Source organism: Cyprinodon variegatus, unplaced genomic scaffold (genome assembly GCF_000732505.1).
Source record: "Cyprinodon variegatus isolate N-32 unplaced genomic scaffold, C_variegatus-1.0 Scaffold1143, whole genome shotgun sequence".
Classification (NCBI taxonomy): domain Eukaryota; kingdom Metazoa; phylum Chordata; class Actinopteri; order Cyprinodontiformes; family Cyprinodontidae; genus Cyprinodon; species Cyprinodon variegatus.
This window is the reverse complement of record NW_015151596.1, coordinates 1-14,275: the sequence shown is the minus strand read 5'-3', so window position 1 is coordinate 14,275 and position 14,275 is coordinate 1. Positions and strand designations below refer to the sequence as shown.

The following is a 14,275-nucleotide window of genomic DNA, read 5'->3' as shown; positions in this document are numbered from 1 at the left end:
GTGAGTTTAGCATGCGGCAATGATGTATTAGCATATGGCGAAGGGGAATTAGCTTGTGGCCATGATGTAATAGCAAATGGCGAAAGTGTATCAGCATGCACTGAAGGTGAATTGGCAGGCGGCAAAGGTAAATAAGCATGGGGCTATGGTGTATTAGCGTGCGGCGTTAGTGTATTAGCATGGGGGATGGTAAATTAGCATGGGGCAATGGTGAATTTTCCACAGCAGCTTTATTCTGCTTTTCCTCAGGTGACAGCCGCAGTTTTAGGAAGTAGAATTATGTTTCCAAAAAATAGATTTCAGCTGAGAAGATGCTGCCATAGGCGCTGTCAGCCGCAGCTCAACAACAAACACTCAGTGTTGTATTTGGGTGTGTGTGTCTGTGTGTCAGCATGTGAAAATGTGTTTCCTGAGTTTTTGTTGAATGCTGCTGACAGCATGAAAGACAAGTGCAGAAAACCTTCCAAATCCAGCCTCCTCCATCGTGCACACAGCTGATGATGATGATGGATGGTGGCAGGAGGATGATGGAGAGATGAAAGAAAACAACACAGAGGAAAGTTTGACATAGAACGAAGACAAGCAGCAGGGAAAGGGAAAAAATACAGCAAGCTTTAGAAAAGGACATCTTTCGATATAAAAGAGATGCAGATCTAAAAATGTATATCTATATCTATATCTATATATATATATACACAGGTATTAGAGTGTATGTATTCATGCTCAGAATATTCAGTACTGCCCTATGGTTCTGTTCATACAGACCCAACAATGGCGTACTAGAACAAATACAACGTTGTGGTTTGCTTTTTTTCTGGATTTACGCGACATGTTTGCAGATTTTATAGCATCCAGTAATATTATGCTCTGCTGAAGCTGCAGAGATTGGAGGAGCGGAGCCTCTGGTAGAGCTGCACTGCAGGCAAAGCAGCCTGATGGTTTGGGCAGATTGTAACAGGTCCATTTATATCGATTAATATACAGATAAGCATCTTTGAATTTTAAATAATTTTAGAACTGATTAAACGAAGTATTTTAAGAATCTGCCTCCAGCTGTGACTGAACTTTGCTGTTTGGAACCACTGAGTTCAGTGGAGAAATGAAGGTGGACCGGACCAAAAACCCAAACTCTGGTTCTGTCCTGCAACATGACAGCTCTGAGGTTCTCCTTCCAGACTGGACTTGGAGGTTCTCGAAGCCACAAAAGGGTTCTGACCCTCATGTTATGAAACAGGCCTAAATCACCATGGTAACCAATGGCTCCCAGGTCCTGAAACGTCAGAGTCATACCTGGAGACATAAACTGTCTGAGAAATGAAATGAGGAAGGATAAATTGAGGGTTTGTCTGTTTTAGAGGAAAAAGGACAGAACACTGCAACAGCTGAAACAGAAGGAGCGCTGACTGCAGCGCCACCTACTGGAGGGTAAAATCACCCGTCCTTTAGATTAATACTGGATAAAAACACTGAATGTGTTTGTACCAGCCTGGTCTTTACACCGTTTCACTCTTCATCTTTACAGTTTGTTAAAGCCAGCAGGGAGGGAGACTAGTTCTGAGGAGATGAAGGAGTCGGGCGTCATTTTGCTTCATAAAAGTTCGGACTGGAGGCAGAGAATAGATCTTCTATTTTAAGCTTCTTTCATATGTTCTTGATTGAACATGATCAGAGATGATCAGTAGAGGCTGCTGCTGTTTCACTGCGTGCTTTCAGAGCAGTAATAACCTCTCTCCACCCTCTAAGGTGCTGTGTTGCCGTGGTAACGCTGCCATTCGTCCTGCAGTCGGGTAAACCGCCGTGTCCTTGACCCCACCAGGGAAGCAAACACTGCTGATTAAATGTTATATCACTAAATGAGGAGGCTGCCGTTTATTTCAGCAGCACTTTTACCAGAAATCATAACCAGAACATTGGTTCTGCTTTCCTCTCTGACCCGTCCAGTTCTGATGAGATCCTCACAGAAACCTTGACCACCGCAGGAAGCTCCTCGTGCTGGACCACAAGGATCCTCAGCTGCCCTGGAAGCTCTACAGAACCATCCTGGTTTCAGTCACCAGATCCTCATCTGGTTCTTGCAGTTCATTGAAGTTTTCAGCCTTTGGTTCTGCTCACACCAGAGCATTTTAATCAGGTTTAGACCCGGACTTTGACTAGGCCATTGAAGCTTCTTGATTTATTTTCAGCCATTCTGTTTTTACTCATTGTCCTAGTGGTCAGGGTCAGCTCCTCCAAAAAGTATTTAGTGACTAAATTGACCTACAAGGGACCTTAATGTCCTCATTAGTCACCTCGGGGGCAACAGTGACCTACAGATGTTGAAAATAAAACCCTCTCTTTCTTTCCTTAATCCTGTTCAATTAACCAGGTGATCAGGAAGGTGGTAAGAAGTTGAAGCAGGATGCTTCCTATCATGGATCCTCTAGCATAGGGACCTCCTGACGTCCCTTTCTGGCACTAAGGAGCTATTTGGTTTCTCACACTGCTCTGCATGACAGGGCGTATAGGCACTGCCTGACTCATCTGTCATGTTCACTGGGGCTAAACAATTTATTATTTATTTATTTCAAAAATCAAACACGGTAGCTAAAGCTAAGACTTTACTGTTGCTGTTGTGTGGAAAAAAAAGAAAATGAAAAATCCACTGGATTTTGTTTCCAAGTTTGAAGATATTTCGCTTCCCATCCAAGAAGCTTGTTCTTGGATGGGAAGCGAAACGTCTTGAAAGTCCAGTGTATTGTTTTTAATTTTCTTTTTTTTGAATGTTTATGACCTGGATGACTGAGAATCTGTGTGCTAGCCACAATTTTCTACTCCTTTCTGTGTGACAACACACCACTTTAAGAGTATTACTGCCACCTAAAGGGCTTGAGTGGGAAAGTCACTCTGGTTACATTTAATGGAACCAAACTGAGTGTGAAATAATTGCCTTTTGTTAAATTTGATTATATTTTAGATACAGTTAATTGCCCAGGCTTACTTACTATTCAGGATCTTATTCTTACTTTTGACCCCATCAAAAGCAAAGGAGGATGGTTAAGGAGCTACCTTTAACACTAGTGGGGCTGAGGGTAGAGATGTCCCGATCCAGATTTTTGCACTTGCGATCCGATACCGATATTGTTTTTGGACTTCCGATCCGATACCGATACTGGCCGATACCAACCTATCCGAGCATGTATTTAAGTTTAAGTTAAAGTATTTAGCCTTAGTTGTAAGACTCATGTTGAAAAGGGTTTTAGTACTCTTGATAACATCTAGCCAGCTGAATTAGGTGAGATTGAATAAAACACAATGCTTGGTAACAACAAACTTACCTGTTTATTAAGAGATAAACACAAACTGGACAAAATTATGAATAGCAATCTGAAATTGCACAGTGAACAGTAAAACCGTAAACAGTTAAAGGTGCAAGTATTACTGTAAGTTTTAATAAAAATGCAAAACAGGGAAACACTGGCGCAAAATAGTGGAATGGATCGTTTCAATAGGCGAAACTGGAAAATACGGACCGGATTTTTTTTTAAAAACTGGATCGGCAGTCTGGATCGGCATTTTACATGCTTTGCCGATACACATTTTTTTGCCAATGTCGGCGTCCCGATCCGATACCTTGCCTTCAAACTGCATTCAGAACTAAGAAGCATTTTAGATGAGAGGATAAAACGTATATAGGAAGCAGTAATAAATGGATGATTTTCATTGTTTCTGGTAAATCCAAACATAAATCAAAGGCTCTTCCCTGTTCTTCTGCTGCGTAGCTCAGTCTGCTGCTCTCCTGCTGGTTTCCAGTTGGCTCTTAGTGGGAAAAGGTCAGATGGAGACGGGCAGCTCTGCAGGCGCTCTGCCTTCTGATCAACAGAGCTGCCTCTCGTCTTTTTAACAGGAATAAAGGTTATAAAGAATGACAGGCGGCGCTCCTGGCTCCTCCTGTCACCACAAACTGATATTCAGAGATATTTGAAGCTCCTTTCATTCGTGTTACGCCTCCTTCCCAATTATTGCTGTATTTTCTTATCTCAGCCTCCCGTTCCCTGGAGGCAGAGCGTCAGAGAGGCACAAAGCTGAAATGACATTAGTATGCATCTCCTGTGCAGGAATACTTTGTGAGATTTGCAGAACTAGGTCACTATCGCTTCAGTTTCTGACATGAAAGGTGTAAAGCAGCAGGAATATTTGCTATAATTACACCTCCTGTAAAAATACAACTGAAACTTCAGTCGGTTAGATGAAGGATAATGCTGCCATTTAATGTTCATTTGGTTTAGATTGCTTTAAATGGGTTTATAGTGGTGACCTGTGAGGTCACTTAGCATGATGTCTTTAAGTCAATGATTAAATATAAAAAGTTCAGGTGAATCTGAGGTGATGGTAACTTATTAAAAAATCTAGTCCTAGTTTAGTCTTCGAAAACTTTGCCTTTGTTTCTGATTTTAGAAAGTAAGAATGATAAATGATCATGAAATATTCCAAGCCTTTGACTCCTCTAGTTTAGATGATCATGTTAAAGCTGATCAACCTTGACTGGATAAGCTTGAAGTAGATGCCGGGATCTCAAAATGAAATAAAACTTAACATGGTCCAGTTCTGGTTCTCTTTATCAGATGGTTTTAGACCATTTGTGGATCCAACTGTGATTAATGGTTCTGGATGTTCTGATCCAGCCTCCATTCCCAATGAAGTCAAAGTTGTCAAAGCTGCAGTTCTTTACTGGACTGGACGTCTTCCTTCCACCAAACTTTCTATGAATGCACTTGGTCAGAGCAGTGACCCCTTTAGCTCCTCCTACTCCTCCTCCAATCAGCAGTCCCCTTCTGACCCAGGCTGAATAAGTTTTTGTTTTTCTTTCTAAGTGTCAGAATTCCAAGAAATAATAGCTGGAAATATTTCCCTCTTTGTGTGATAATTCCATGTATGAAGGTACATGTAGTTCTAAAACATCAGTTTTACTTTTTCAATTCACCTTTCTCAGGATTTTCACATGTTTGGAGCTCTGGCTGAATGTTTATAGAGAGAAATTTATTGAGATTTACTGAAAGCAAAAAGCAGGGTTCAAAGAACATTTGAACAAAGTCTGTTTAAAAAAATGGAACAAATACATTTACTCTATAATCTTTATGGAAACGTTGAACCGATATTTATACATTTGATTTTTTTTTTTTTTTTTTAAGTTTTTTCACTTTCATATTTGATTTTCTCAAATATTTATTATTTTTCAAAGTTCTTTTTTACTGTCTACTTTCTCAGATTTTGTCTCGAGATCTTAATTTTTCTCCCAAATTTTATTTTCTTTTTGTTATATTTTTGTGGATTTTGTTTTTAATCCAAATTGATTTATTATTATTTTTTTTTATTGCGTTCTTTTTAAATCCTGTCATAGATTTCATCCTGTGCTCTCCCAGGTGGTCTGTGTCTGGACCAATAGAAATGCTGTAGGCAGAGCAGAATCGTTTCTATTGGTCAGCGCACAGCCAATCCAGAAGTGTAGAGGGGAAAATCTGGAAAACAGGGTTTGAAAATGAAGCAGTTCCTAATGCTCCTTACACAGCTTTTAAGATGAAAAAAAAATAAAAAAAATAAAGATATAAAATCTAAAGGATTAAAAAAAAATGGAACTCTCTTAATTGAAATGTTATTTTAAAATCATTCTTTCTTTAAATGTCCTTTTATGAAACGTACCAGTAATATTGGAACAAATTTCTCTCCATATATGTTTAAATGTTGGGAAAATGTTTTTGGTAAGAAGTCCGTTTTATACCATCAAGAATTTGATTCTCCTTAGTTTTGTGAGGTTTGACCATTTCTGGGAAGGAGGGACAGAAGCATCTCAGCATCTAAACCGACGCAGCAAAACCTCCTGGATGAATTTTTTGTTTGACTGCAGCTGCAGGAATTCTGACTCATTCAGATTTTGCCCCTTTTCTCTGTCTTGCAGGCACCAGCCCACTGGACAGCCCCCGCAACTTTTCCCCCAACACAGCTGCTCACTTCTCCTTCGTTCCTGCACGGAGGTGAGCTGCTCATACACTTTCCTTGGTGGCAGAACATTTGGATCAGACCCGTTTTAGCTTGGTTCAGAGAAAAGTATCTGCTTGGTTCAGAGAAAAGTATCTGCTTGCTAGAGGATGTTTCTGTGACAGCTGAAGGAGATGGTGATAAATGGCGCCCAGATGGATGGGCTGTTCTCCAGGTTTCACTCTGTATGTCAGTCATTCAGGCTGGAAGAATAAACTCCCGTCTGCTCGTAAAGCTCCCACTGCTGACATACTTTTTTTTGTTGTTGTTTTTACATCAAAACCAGATTACAAAAGTTAACATCAACTGTAAATAAGCCTCATTTCCTCATTTGTCCCCCCGGATGTTTCCACGGCAACAGCATGAAGCATCTGGTGTTGGTGCAGCAGAGGGAATGAGGGTTAAAGCAGGTTTAGCTACTGTCCTTCTGCTCATTTCTGGGACAACAGCGACCCCCAGTGGTGGAGCTCCATATTACAGGAAGACGGCCAATGTCCTGCTGTTCATTTAGTCACAAACTGAAGCCAGTGGCTGATCCTGGATCAGAATCCTAGATCCTGATTCTGCATCAGCTGTCTGAACCCGGTGCAGCCGGTGTTGGTCTGACAGGATGAATGATGCGTAAATACCAACCATGTCTTGTTTTCCTCACAGCCACGGACACAGAGCTGACAGGTAAACTCCCCCACCTCCCTTCACCCTGCTACTGCCTCCTCCCTGTCTGAGTCTCTGCATGGCCGAACCTTTTCTCCTTCTCCATGAATTATTGTGGTTAATCCAAAAGAACCAAACCTCTGCTCTCTAACAGCAGCAGTGATTTCAGGAAATCACCTGGAAAGACCTGAGCTTGAGAACCTCTGATTCTACAGGACCTGCCCGTCTCATCCCGCCTGTGCTCTGAATCCTGTCTCCTGTCCTTCAGCCTGAAGGTCTCTGAAGTCTGGTTTAGAGGAGCAGAGGAAAATCTCCAAACGTTCTCTCCAAATTTAGTCTCAGTTTTCCCCCTGCTTTAGTTTGACATTGAGTGTTTAATCCTTTGGTGAAAACAATCCAACTCCAGATCTGTGTGTTTGTGGCTCCTTGGATCCGATGCCTCACACAGAACCGGGTCAGAATCTCTGCTCCTCTCAGACCTGCAGCTTCATCTGGACACATCTGCATGTTTCTAGCAAAGGGTTCTGGGTTTTCTGCTGCTGCTAGAAGGACCTGGTTCTGGTTCTCTCTGCAACAAGAATTCCTCTGAAGGAACTCCTTCAGAACCGGCTTGTGGTCCAGTTCTTGGTGCTGTCTAACTTCAGGCTTAGTGTCTGCAGAACCCGAGCTTCGGTTCTGGTTCTGTGTTTCCTCTTTGGATGGATGCCTTGCTGCTTGGTCTTCTTTCAGTTTCTGTTTGGTTGTAAATCCTGACCCTGATTGTTTGATCCGTGTAAATGTCGTTTCCAGGACCGATGGCCGACGCTGGTCTCTGGCCTCGCTGCCCTCCTCTGGGTACGGCACCAACACCCCCAGCTCCACCGTCTCAGTAAGTGTCTCCTCTGTCCATCTCTGCTCTATAACACAGATCCGCTGTTAGCTTTTATCAGTTTAACAATCACAACAGATTTCCCTCTAATTATCGATTCAATAAACACAATGATTGAGCTTCATAGTCAGCCTCTTTGTTCTAACCCTGATTCTGGGTCCTCTCAGCTCCTCTACTCCCCTCCAGCAGCTGCTCCTCTGTTTACTTCAGTTTTCCTCCACCTGTTTGGTCATAACTCATCTTCTGCGATCGGTTCCCTTCTCCTTTGAACTTTGAACCTTTCATAGCTTTAAAAATTCCTCCTCCCCTCCAGGAACCCCTTTGTTTCCATCTTTTCCTGCTGTAATCTCCTGATCTTCAGCCAGAATATCTCAATGATCCCAGAATAAACCTCAGCTTCATTTAAAAGCTGGACATCCTGCTGTTAAACCTCCACATGGACAGTAGAGAAGATCAGATGTTCTCATAATAGTTCTTCAGAGTTAAAAAGTCAAGTTCTCTGATCTTCTATCTAACCTGCTGAGCATGTGAAGGTTTGAGAAAGTGTAGATAGAAACGATGGAAAAGTTGAGGGTCCTGCTCAGTTCTCCTCTGATGGATTGTTGACGTTCTTCTCAGTAGAGGGAGCAATAAAGTCTCTAACCATCTTACTTAGAGAATTCTTCATTCCTCCGATGATCTTCTGACTCGTTTAGTTTTAATCCTGTATTTTCGAGTTTCTAAGCCCTGAAACCAGATGTGTCCCGTCCAGGCCGTAGCTCAGTCTGCAGCTGCTCCCCGTCCTCCCCGTCCTGCAGTAGCTGCTGGTTGTAATCTGTGCTCCCTCTGTGCTCCTCCTCTCACAGTCCTCCTGTTCATCTCAGGAGAAGCTCCACCAGCTGCCCTTCCAGCCCACGCCGGACGAGCTGCGCTTCCTCACCAAACACTTCAGCTCGGAGAGCATCACGGACGAGGACGGCCGCCGCTCCCCCGCCATGAGACCGCGCTCCCGCAGCCTCAGGTAGGACCTCCTCTGGTGGATGGTGAACATGTGCAGTGAGGTGGTTGGTTCTGTAGTTCTCTGAGAACTCGAGTCATACGCAGATGGGCTCCACAGCAGCTTTGTCTTCCATCAAACCAAATTTCTTAAGTGTATTACTTAAAGTCGTAGGGAAGTCCTATTTTAATTTCAAATCATCCTGGCTTAAGCATGTATATAAATGTACTCTTTATCAGACTACATTGTCTAAATTTCTATTTAAAAAAAAATCCTTTCCTTAAATCTGTGTTTTCTTTTCATTATCTTATGCAGGCCAGTTAGTTATATATATGTCAGCTTGTACACCTAAATTCAGCCAATCATATATCAACGGTCATATGTCAATCAAATTTTTCGGTCAAGGCATCTTGATTCATATGTTGTGGCTAATATATGCAACGGTTGAAATAAGAAATAAGAATAATTTCCTTTACCATTGAGTAAGGTGTTCACAGGGATGGACGTCTGTGTCTTCGGCAGGCGTAGAGCTAACAGAACTGGCAGTGTTGCGAGGCAAGGGCTCAAACATGTACGGCTGTAAGCCTTCTACACCAAACCAAGCTTCTGCCGCCCTGGCGTCCTCTTCCACATCTTCGTCCCTGCTTTCCTCCTCTAAATAAAAAATGTATGAAGGAGGAGACTCATCCACGACCTCCGACACAAAACTCTCCTCCTCTTGCATGTTTCTGTCCATAGCGTTCCTTGACAGTGTCTGTTCTAAGTCACCAATTAAGTGCTACTTGGTCCCAATGGAATTTCCCATTGGGAACCTACTAGCGCTAAGTTGCTAACTGGTTAGCAAGATGCTTCCAACAAACCGGCCACAACCAAACTTGCTTTCGAACCTTCCACCACAAAAATCCCACCCCCTTGATAATCGACCAATCACATTCACTTTATTCACTCTTGTAAAGTTGGGCACCAGTCGGGAGAATTCAGAAATGCAACCGTTGGAACGCCCGCTTCCCTACGATTTTAAACTTGATGGATTTGGAACAAAATACAGGACAAAAATAGACAGATTGACCTCATTAGTTTTACTTTTCATCAAGGCACCTGAGCTGCTTTGATGAGCTCTGATAGCTCAGTGTGAAAACAGCTGATACCAGATCTACATTCAGGCTGTTCTTCTACCTCATTTTGTTTAACTCAAACATATAAGAAAAACATGCTTTTTGGTTAATAAAAGCTTGTTTGATTTTTCACGACAATGCAGAGCAGATCGCAGTGCAATTTTATTTTACTACCTAAAAAGAAATAAAATATTTTCATCTACCCCTTGCAATGCACTCACAGACCACTAGGGGTATGCATAGCTCCAGTTGTATTACTGGTGTAGCTGACTCCCCATAGAGCTTACGATCACCTTATTTGTCTTCATCAACCAACCCTTCAATGTCACCCCTTGGAGTGTATCAACAGGGCGGCGCCCTGCCAAAAAATGATAAAACAACGCTACGCTTTTTCTTTTGTTTCTATTTTTCGTGTTTGTAATATAATTACTGATAAGAGATAGACACATTCTGGTTAATGAAGTTAGTTTGGCTAACTGCTTCGTTTCCATTCTAAATCGGACCAACCCGACAGGAGTCTTCCAGTTCTGTCGTCTCTGGTGGGAAACAGAATTAGAACCTGGATGCTCTGTCCCATCCTGGACTGATGATGGAACTGAGACGGTCAGAACCTTCTGCCTGAGGATGAAACTCTGTGGGTTTATGTGTTCAGGTTTAGGCTGCCGTCCGTCTTTCTGACTGATGGCGCCCATAAAAGCAGGTTCAGAGCAGAAAGGTCAGAGCTTTATCTCCTGACTCTCACCTGTCCTCCTCCTGTCCATCACTCCGTCTCTAACAGCTCAGATCTTCCTCTCCTCCTCTTCCTCTCTGCTGGTTCTCAGCTCACAGATCAGATATCACTTCCTCTCATCCTCTGGGATGAAAGGAGGCGTGGATAAGGAGCTCTGAGCTGATCTGATCAAAATCCTGCTGCTCCTGCGGATTGATGGCTGTGTGTGCAGCAGCTCCTCAACCTCTGGAAATAAAACACAGAGAAAGAAACGAGAGCAAAAAGGAGAAAAAGCAAAGGAGATGAAGGATGAGAGACATTATGAAGGAAATAAAGGGAAGAGAGCAGATGATTATGGGGGAGATTATTGGACCGAGGAGGAGCAGAACTAATGATTAGGAGCAGCAGTTTAAGGCTAATTTCATGTTTCTGCTGAACAAAGACACTTTCTGCTTCTCTCTATTTCCCTTCGCTGCTTTCCACCCGCTTTAGTTCTGGTTTGATCCGCTTCATGCTGCTGTTGCCTCATTGGACGGGTCTCCCAGAGGGACCGGACCATTTGTCCGAGATGAAAAAAACAGAGCATGGTGGGATTGGTACCGGACCGGTTCCACAGGTTCTGAGACATTCAGTCTGGATGTTCCTATAAAGGTTCTGATTGGTGTTCAGAGAACCAGAACCAAGAATCCTCCTCCTCCTCTCAGGCTTCCTGTCACGCTCAGTCAGAATCTCATTACCTCAGCCTCTTTACCTCTGTTATCCCCCCCCCCCTTCAGTTTGTCCTCAGTCACTGTCTCCACCAATCAGCTTCCTCCGTTCCGCTCTAAAGGTTTCATGGTTAGTAATCCATATCCTCCATCCCTGGTTCAGAAACCTCAGGTCCGGCTCCCAGAACCGGGTCCAGGCCTGCACCCAAAGACGTAGGCCTCCAGGCCGTTTCTGTTTCCCTAATGAGCCTTTGTCTGACGGATGCTCTCTGAGCCTCGGCTGCAGATTCATTTGAATAACGACTCAGAAGCAGAATAACAGACATGAGGAGAAAATGAAAGGGGCGTCTTGACGCCCTGAGGCGTTGAATCCATCCTACTTCCCGCTCTGCTTTACCTCCATAAGCATCAGACGGAGACGCTCTGGCTTTGATTGATTGTCCTGCCTTGCAGAGTTTAGAGGAGCTGAGCTCTGATGAAGTTCATCCATCTTCACCATCTTTGTCTCCTCAGATAGGCTCATCCTCTTTGCTGCTCCAGGTTCATGTTTCGCCATCACACTCAGAGAGTTCATCAGCTAACAGAGAAACCAGACCAGAAGAGATGATTAAACGGATCAATAGGAAGGAGAAACAGTCAGAACCCAACAGAGGATCGGTCCCCATGAGGGCCGGCTCTCCCCTGAGGTTGGATGTTAGGGTTATGACCAAGGATCTGGATAGACTTTAGGGTTATTTATGCTTTGGTGACATTCTGGGTTAGGCCATAGAAATGAATGGAAGGCAATGTTAATCCCCATAAGGATAGCAAAGAACCGTGTGTGTGTGTGTGTGTGTGTGTGTGTGTGTGTGTGTGTGTGTGTGTGTGTGTGTGTGTGTGTGTGTGTGTGTGTGTGTGTGTGCTACCTGCTGGTGTGATGACGGCCTGTCTGACGTTTTCTGTCATCTTCTCATTAAGCAGCTAATTGGAGTCTGAGCTGCTGATGGATGACTAAAGCATTACCTCATCGCTCTCCTGGTCACATGATCTGCGTTTGTGTGTGTGTGTGTGTGTGTGTGTGTGTGTTGTTGTTGTGTAGATGACTCACCATGGAGCACCTTATTTCTCTTCATTTAACTGTTGGGATTCCTACACGTATTTCCATCTGTTGTATTTTATGAATATATTTATTCTATCAACTTAAACTCCACCTTTTAAAGGACCAGACTGGTTTCAGGATTAATCCGTCAGATCAGATTCAACTGGATGATGTTTTGTTGCTGAAAAGTTTTTTCTTTTTTTATTAGTTTTAATTTGGTACAAAATCCAAGCTAATTTAGGTACTTGGATACTAAAGTTTCCAAACCGGCCGAATGAAAATGCAGCAGGAAAACAAACCCTGTCCAGAACCGGCCAGAGTCTCAGACCTGTTTGTGGGGGCAGAAACCCTGCTAGTGTCACCATGGAGACCCAGAGACTGTACCAGTCCAGTCAGCGGTTCTGGAGTCCGGATTGAGTGCCAATGTTCTCCAAACCTCAGTCAGTGTCTCAGCCAGTGGATCCAAATACTGAGGTCCAAGTAGGTTTCCTGATCAAACCCCTGAAGAAGAAAAGCCCCTCAGACCTGATAAAGCAAACATCCATTTTATTCAGCAGAAGGACAGAGAAACAGAACTCCTGAGGTCCCATCTGCTTCCTCTTATTTGATCAGTTTTATCAATTTGAATGCGTTCATGTATCTCAGGGTTTCCTTCCTACTATTCAGAGTTTGCTGCTACCTGCGTGTTAAAATGGTGTTCACTGCCACATGCATGTTGTTTGTACCAGATGTGCAGAACTGCAGCCCTCCATCCTGCTCATGTCCTTCTGTTTGCTTTCAGCCCTGGACGCTCGCCGGTCTCCTTCGACCACGAGATCATGATGATGAACCATGTTTACAAGGAGCGGTTTCCCAAGGTGGGTTCCGGAACCGGCTGCTGCTTTTTCCACATTCCAACTCAAACTCGGTCTTAGTTCCTGATCAACACCTTCCACATCATCCCCCCATGTGACCCCCCCTTTCTTCCTCCCTCCCCCAGGCCACGGCTCAGATGGAGGAGCGTCTGGCCGAGCTGCTGGCCTCCTCGGCGCCGGATAAGGTCCGCCCGCTGGCCGACGGGGCCCTGAGCTTCATCTACCATCAGCTGATCGAATTGTCCAGGGACTGCCTGGTCAAAAGCAGAGAGGACCTCATCACGTCCAGATACTTCTACGAGCTGCAGGAGAACCTGGAGAAGCTGCTGCAGGACGTGAGTCTGAAGCTTTAATGTCTGAGAACAAGAAATCAGTGGAAGTTATGTCTGATCAGGTTTAGGGAACAGTGTCCTCCTTTATTATTGTTCAACATGATGCTGATTAAAAACTCAGATTTACTGGAAAGAAAATTTCTGGCACTGAAACGCCAGATAATGAAAAACGGAGCATTTTAGCATAAAGAGTTTATTTAACCAATCTAGAAAACAAACACAGAACATTAGAATAAACCTACATTGTAATTAAATAAACTTTTATTGCCATTATTAAGGTTTTACAGTTTGCAATTTTTTAAATATTTTTCTGCTCCAATCCTTAATAATCCTTAATAATATTAGTGTTGGAAAATAAAATCACTGAAACTAGAAAAAAAGAAAAGTTGCAGAAAAAAAAAGTCCAGAAGAAAAACATGTTTAGTCTTTAAAGCCGGTTTTGGTTCTAATCCAATGACAGAACCGTCCCATCGGTCCGTCCTTCGATCGGCTCACGGCATGACGCACCGCTCCGTTAACTCATCGGTGGCGAGCCGTGATGTCACCTCGTTCAGTTTAGGCAGCAGCTGCCTCGTTATGTTTGACGATTTGGAGCGTTTTGGTGTTTTTGTTGTGACAGTCCGGCGCTGACGTCTCTGTTTCCTCCCAGCGGCCTCTGGCTGACCCTCACACACACACACACACACACACGTACGTCTCCATCAGGACACACACTCTGTCTGATTTTAATTTCACACCCGAGCGATCGCTGGAGGCTGACGGATGGTTTACCCCCCGTTGAGCGGGAGGGTTGAAGGTGGGCGGGGAATTGGGGGATTCCTCTGGGCGTGATTGGCTGTTTGGACTCAGTGAGGAGGAGGAGGAGGAGGAGGAGGGTGAAGCCTGTTCGGATGCTTTTGGAGAGTGTGAGAAAGTGGAGGTGAGCACATCTGTCTGGAGGTGCTGCTGCATGATGACATCACCGTTCAGG

General features: G+C 43.8%; 1 protein-coding gene across 1 annotated transcript in view; it reads left to right on the top strand.

Moving 5' to 3' along the window:
* Positions 1 to 14,224, top strand: part of LOC107101729 (microtubule-associated serine/threonine-protein kinase 2-like) — a gene marked incomplete at its 3' end in the record, with an annotated part of 91,081 nt that extends 76,857 nt beyond the window's left edge. The window contains exons 6-12 of the mRNA XM_015400747.1: positions 5,933 to 6,008; positions 6,667 to 6,687; positions 7,456 to 7,534; positions 8,380 to 8,534; positions 12,901 to 12,976; positions 13,099 to 13,308; positions 14,102 to 14,224. Of these exons, the coding sequence (XP_015256233.1) occupies positions 5,933 to 6,008; positions 6,667 to 6,687; positions 7,456 to 7,534; positions 8,380 to 8,534; positions 12,901 to 12,976; positions 13,099 to 13,308; positions 14,102 to 14,224 (740 nt within the window). The remainder of the gene's footprint in view (positions 1 to 5,932; positions 6,009 to 6,666; positions 6,688 to 7,455; positions 7,535 to 8,379; positions 8,535 to 12,900; positions 12,977 to 13,098; positions 13,309 to 14,101) is intronic.
* Positions 14,225 to 14,275: the final 51 nt, after the last annotated feature.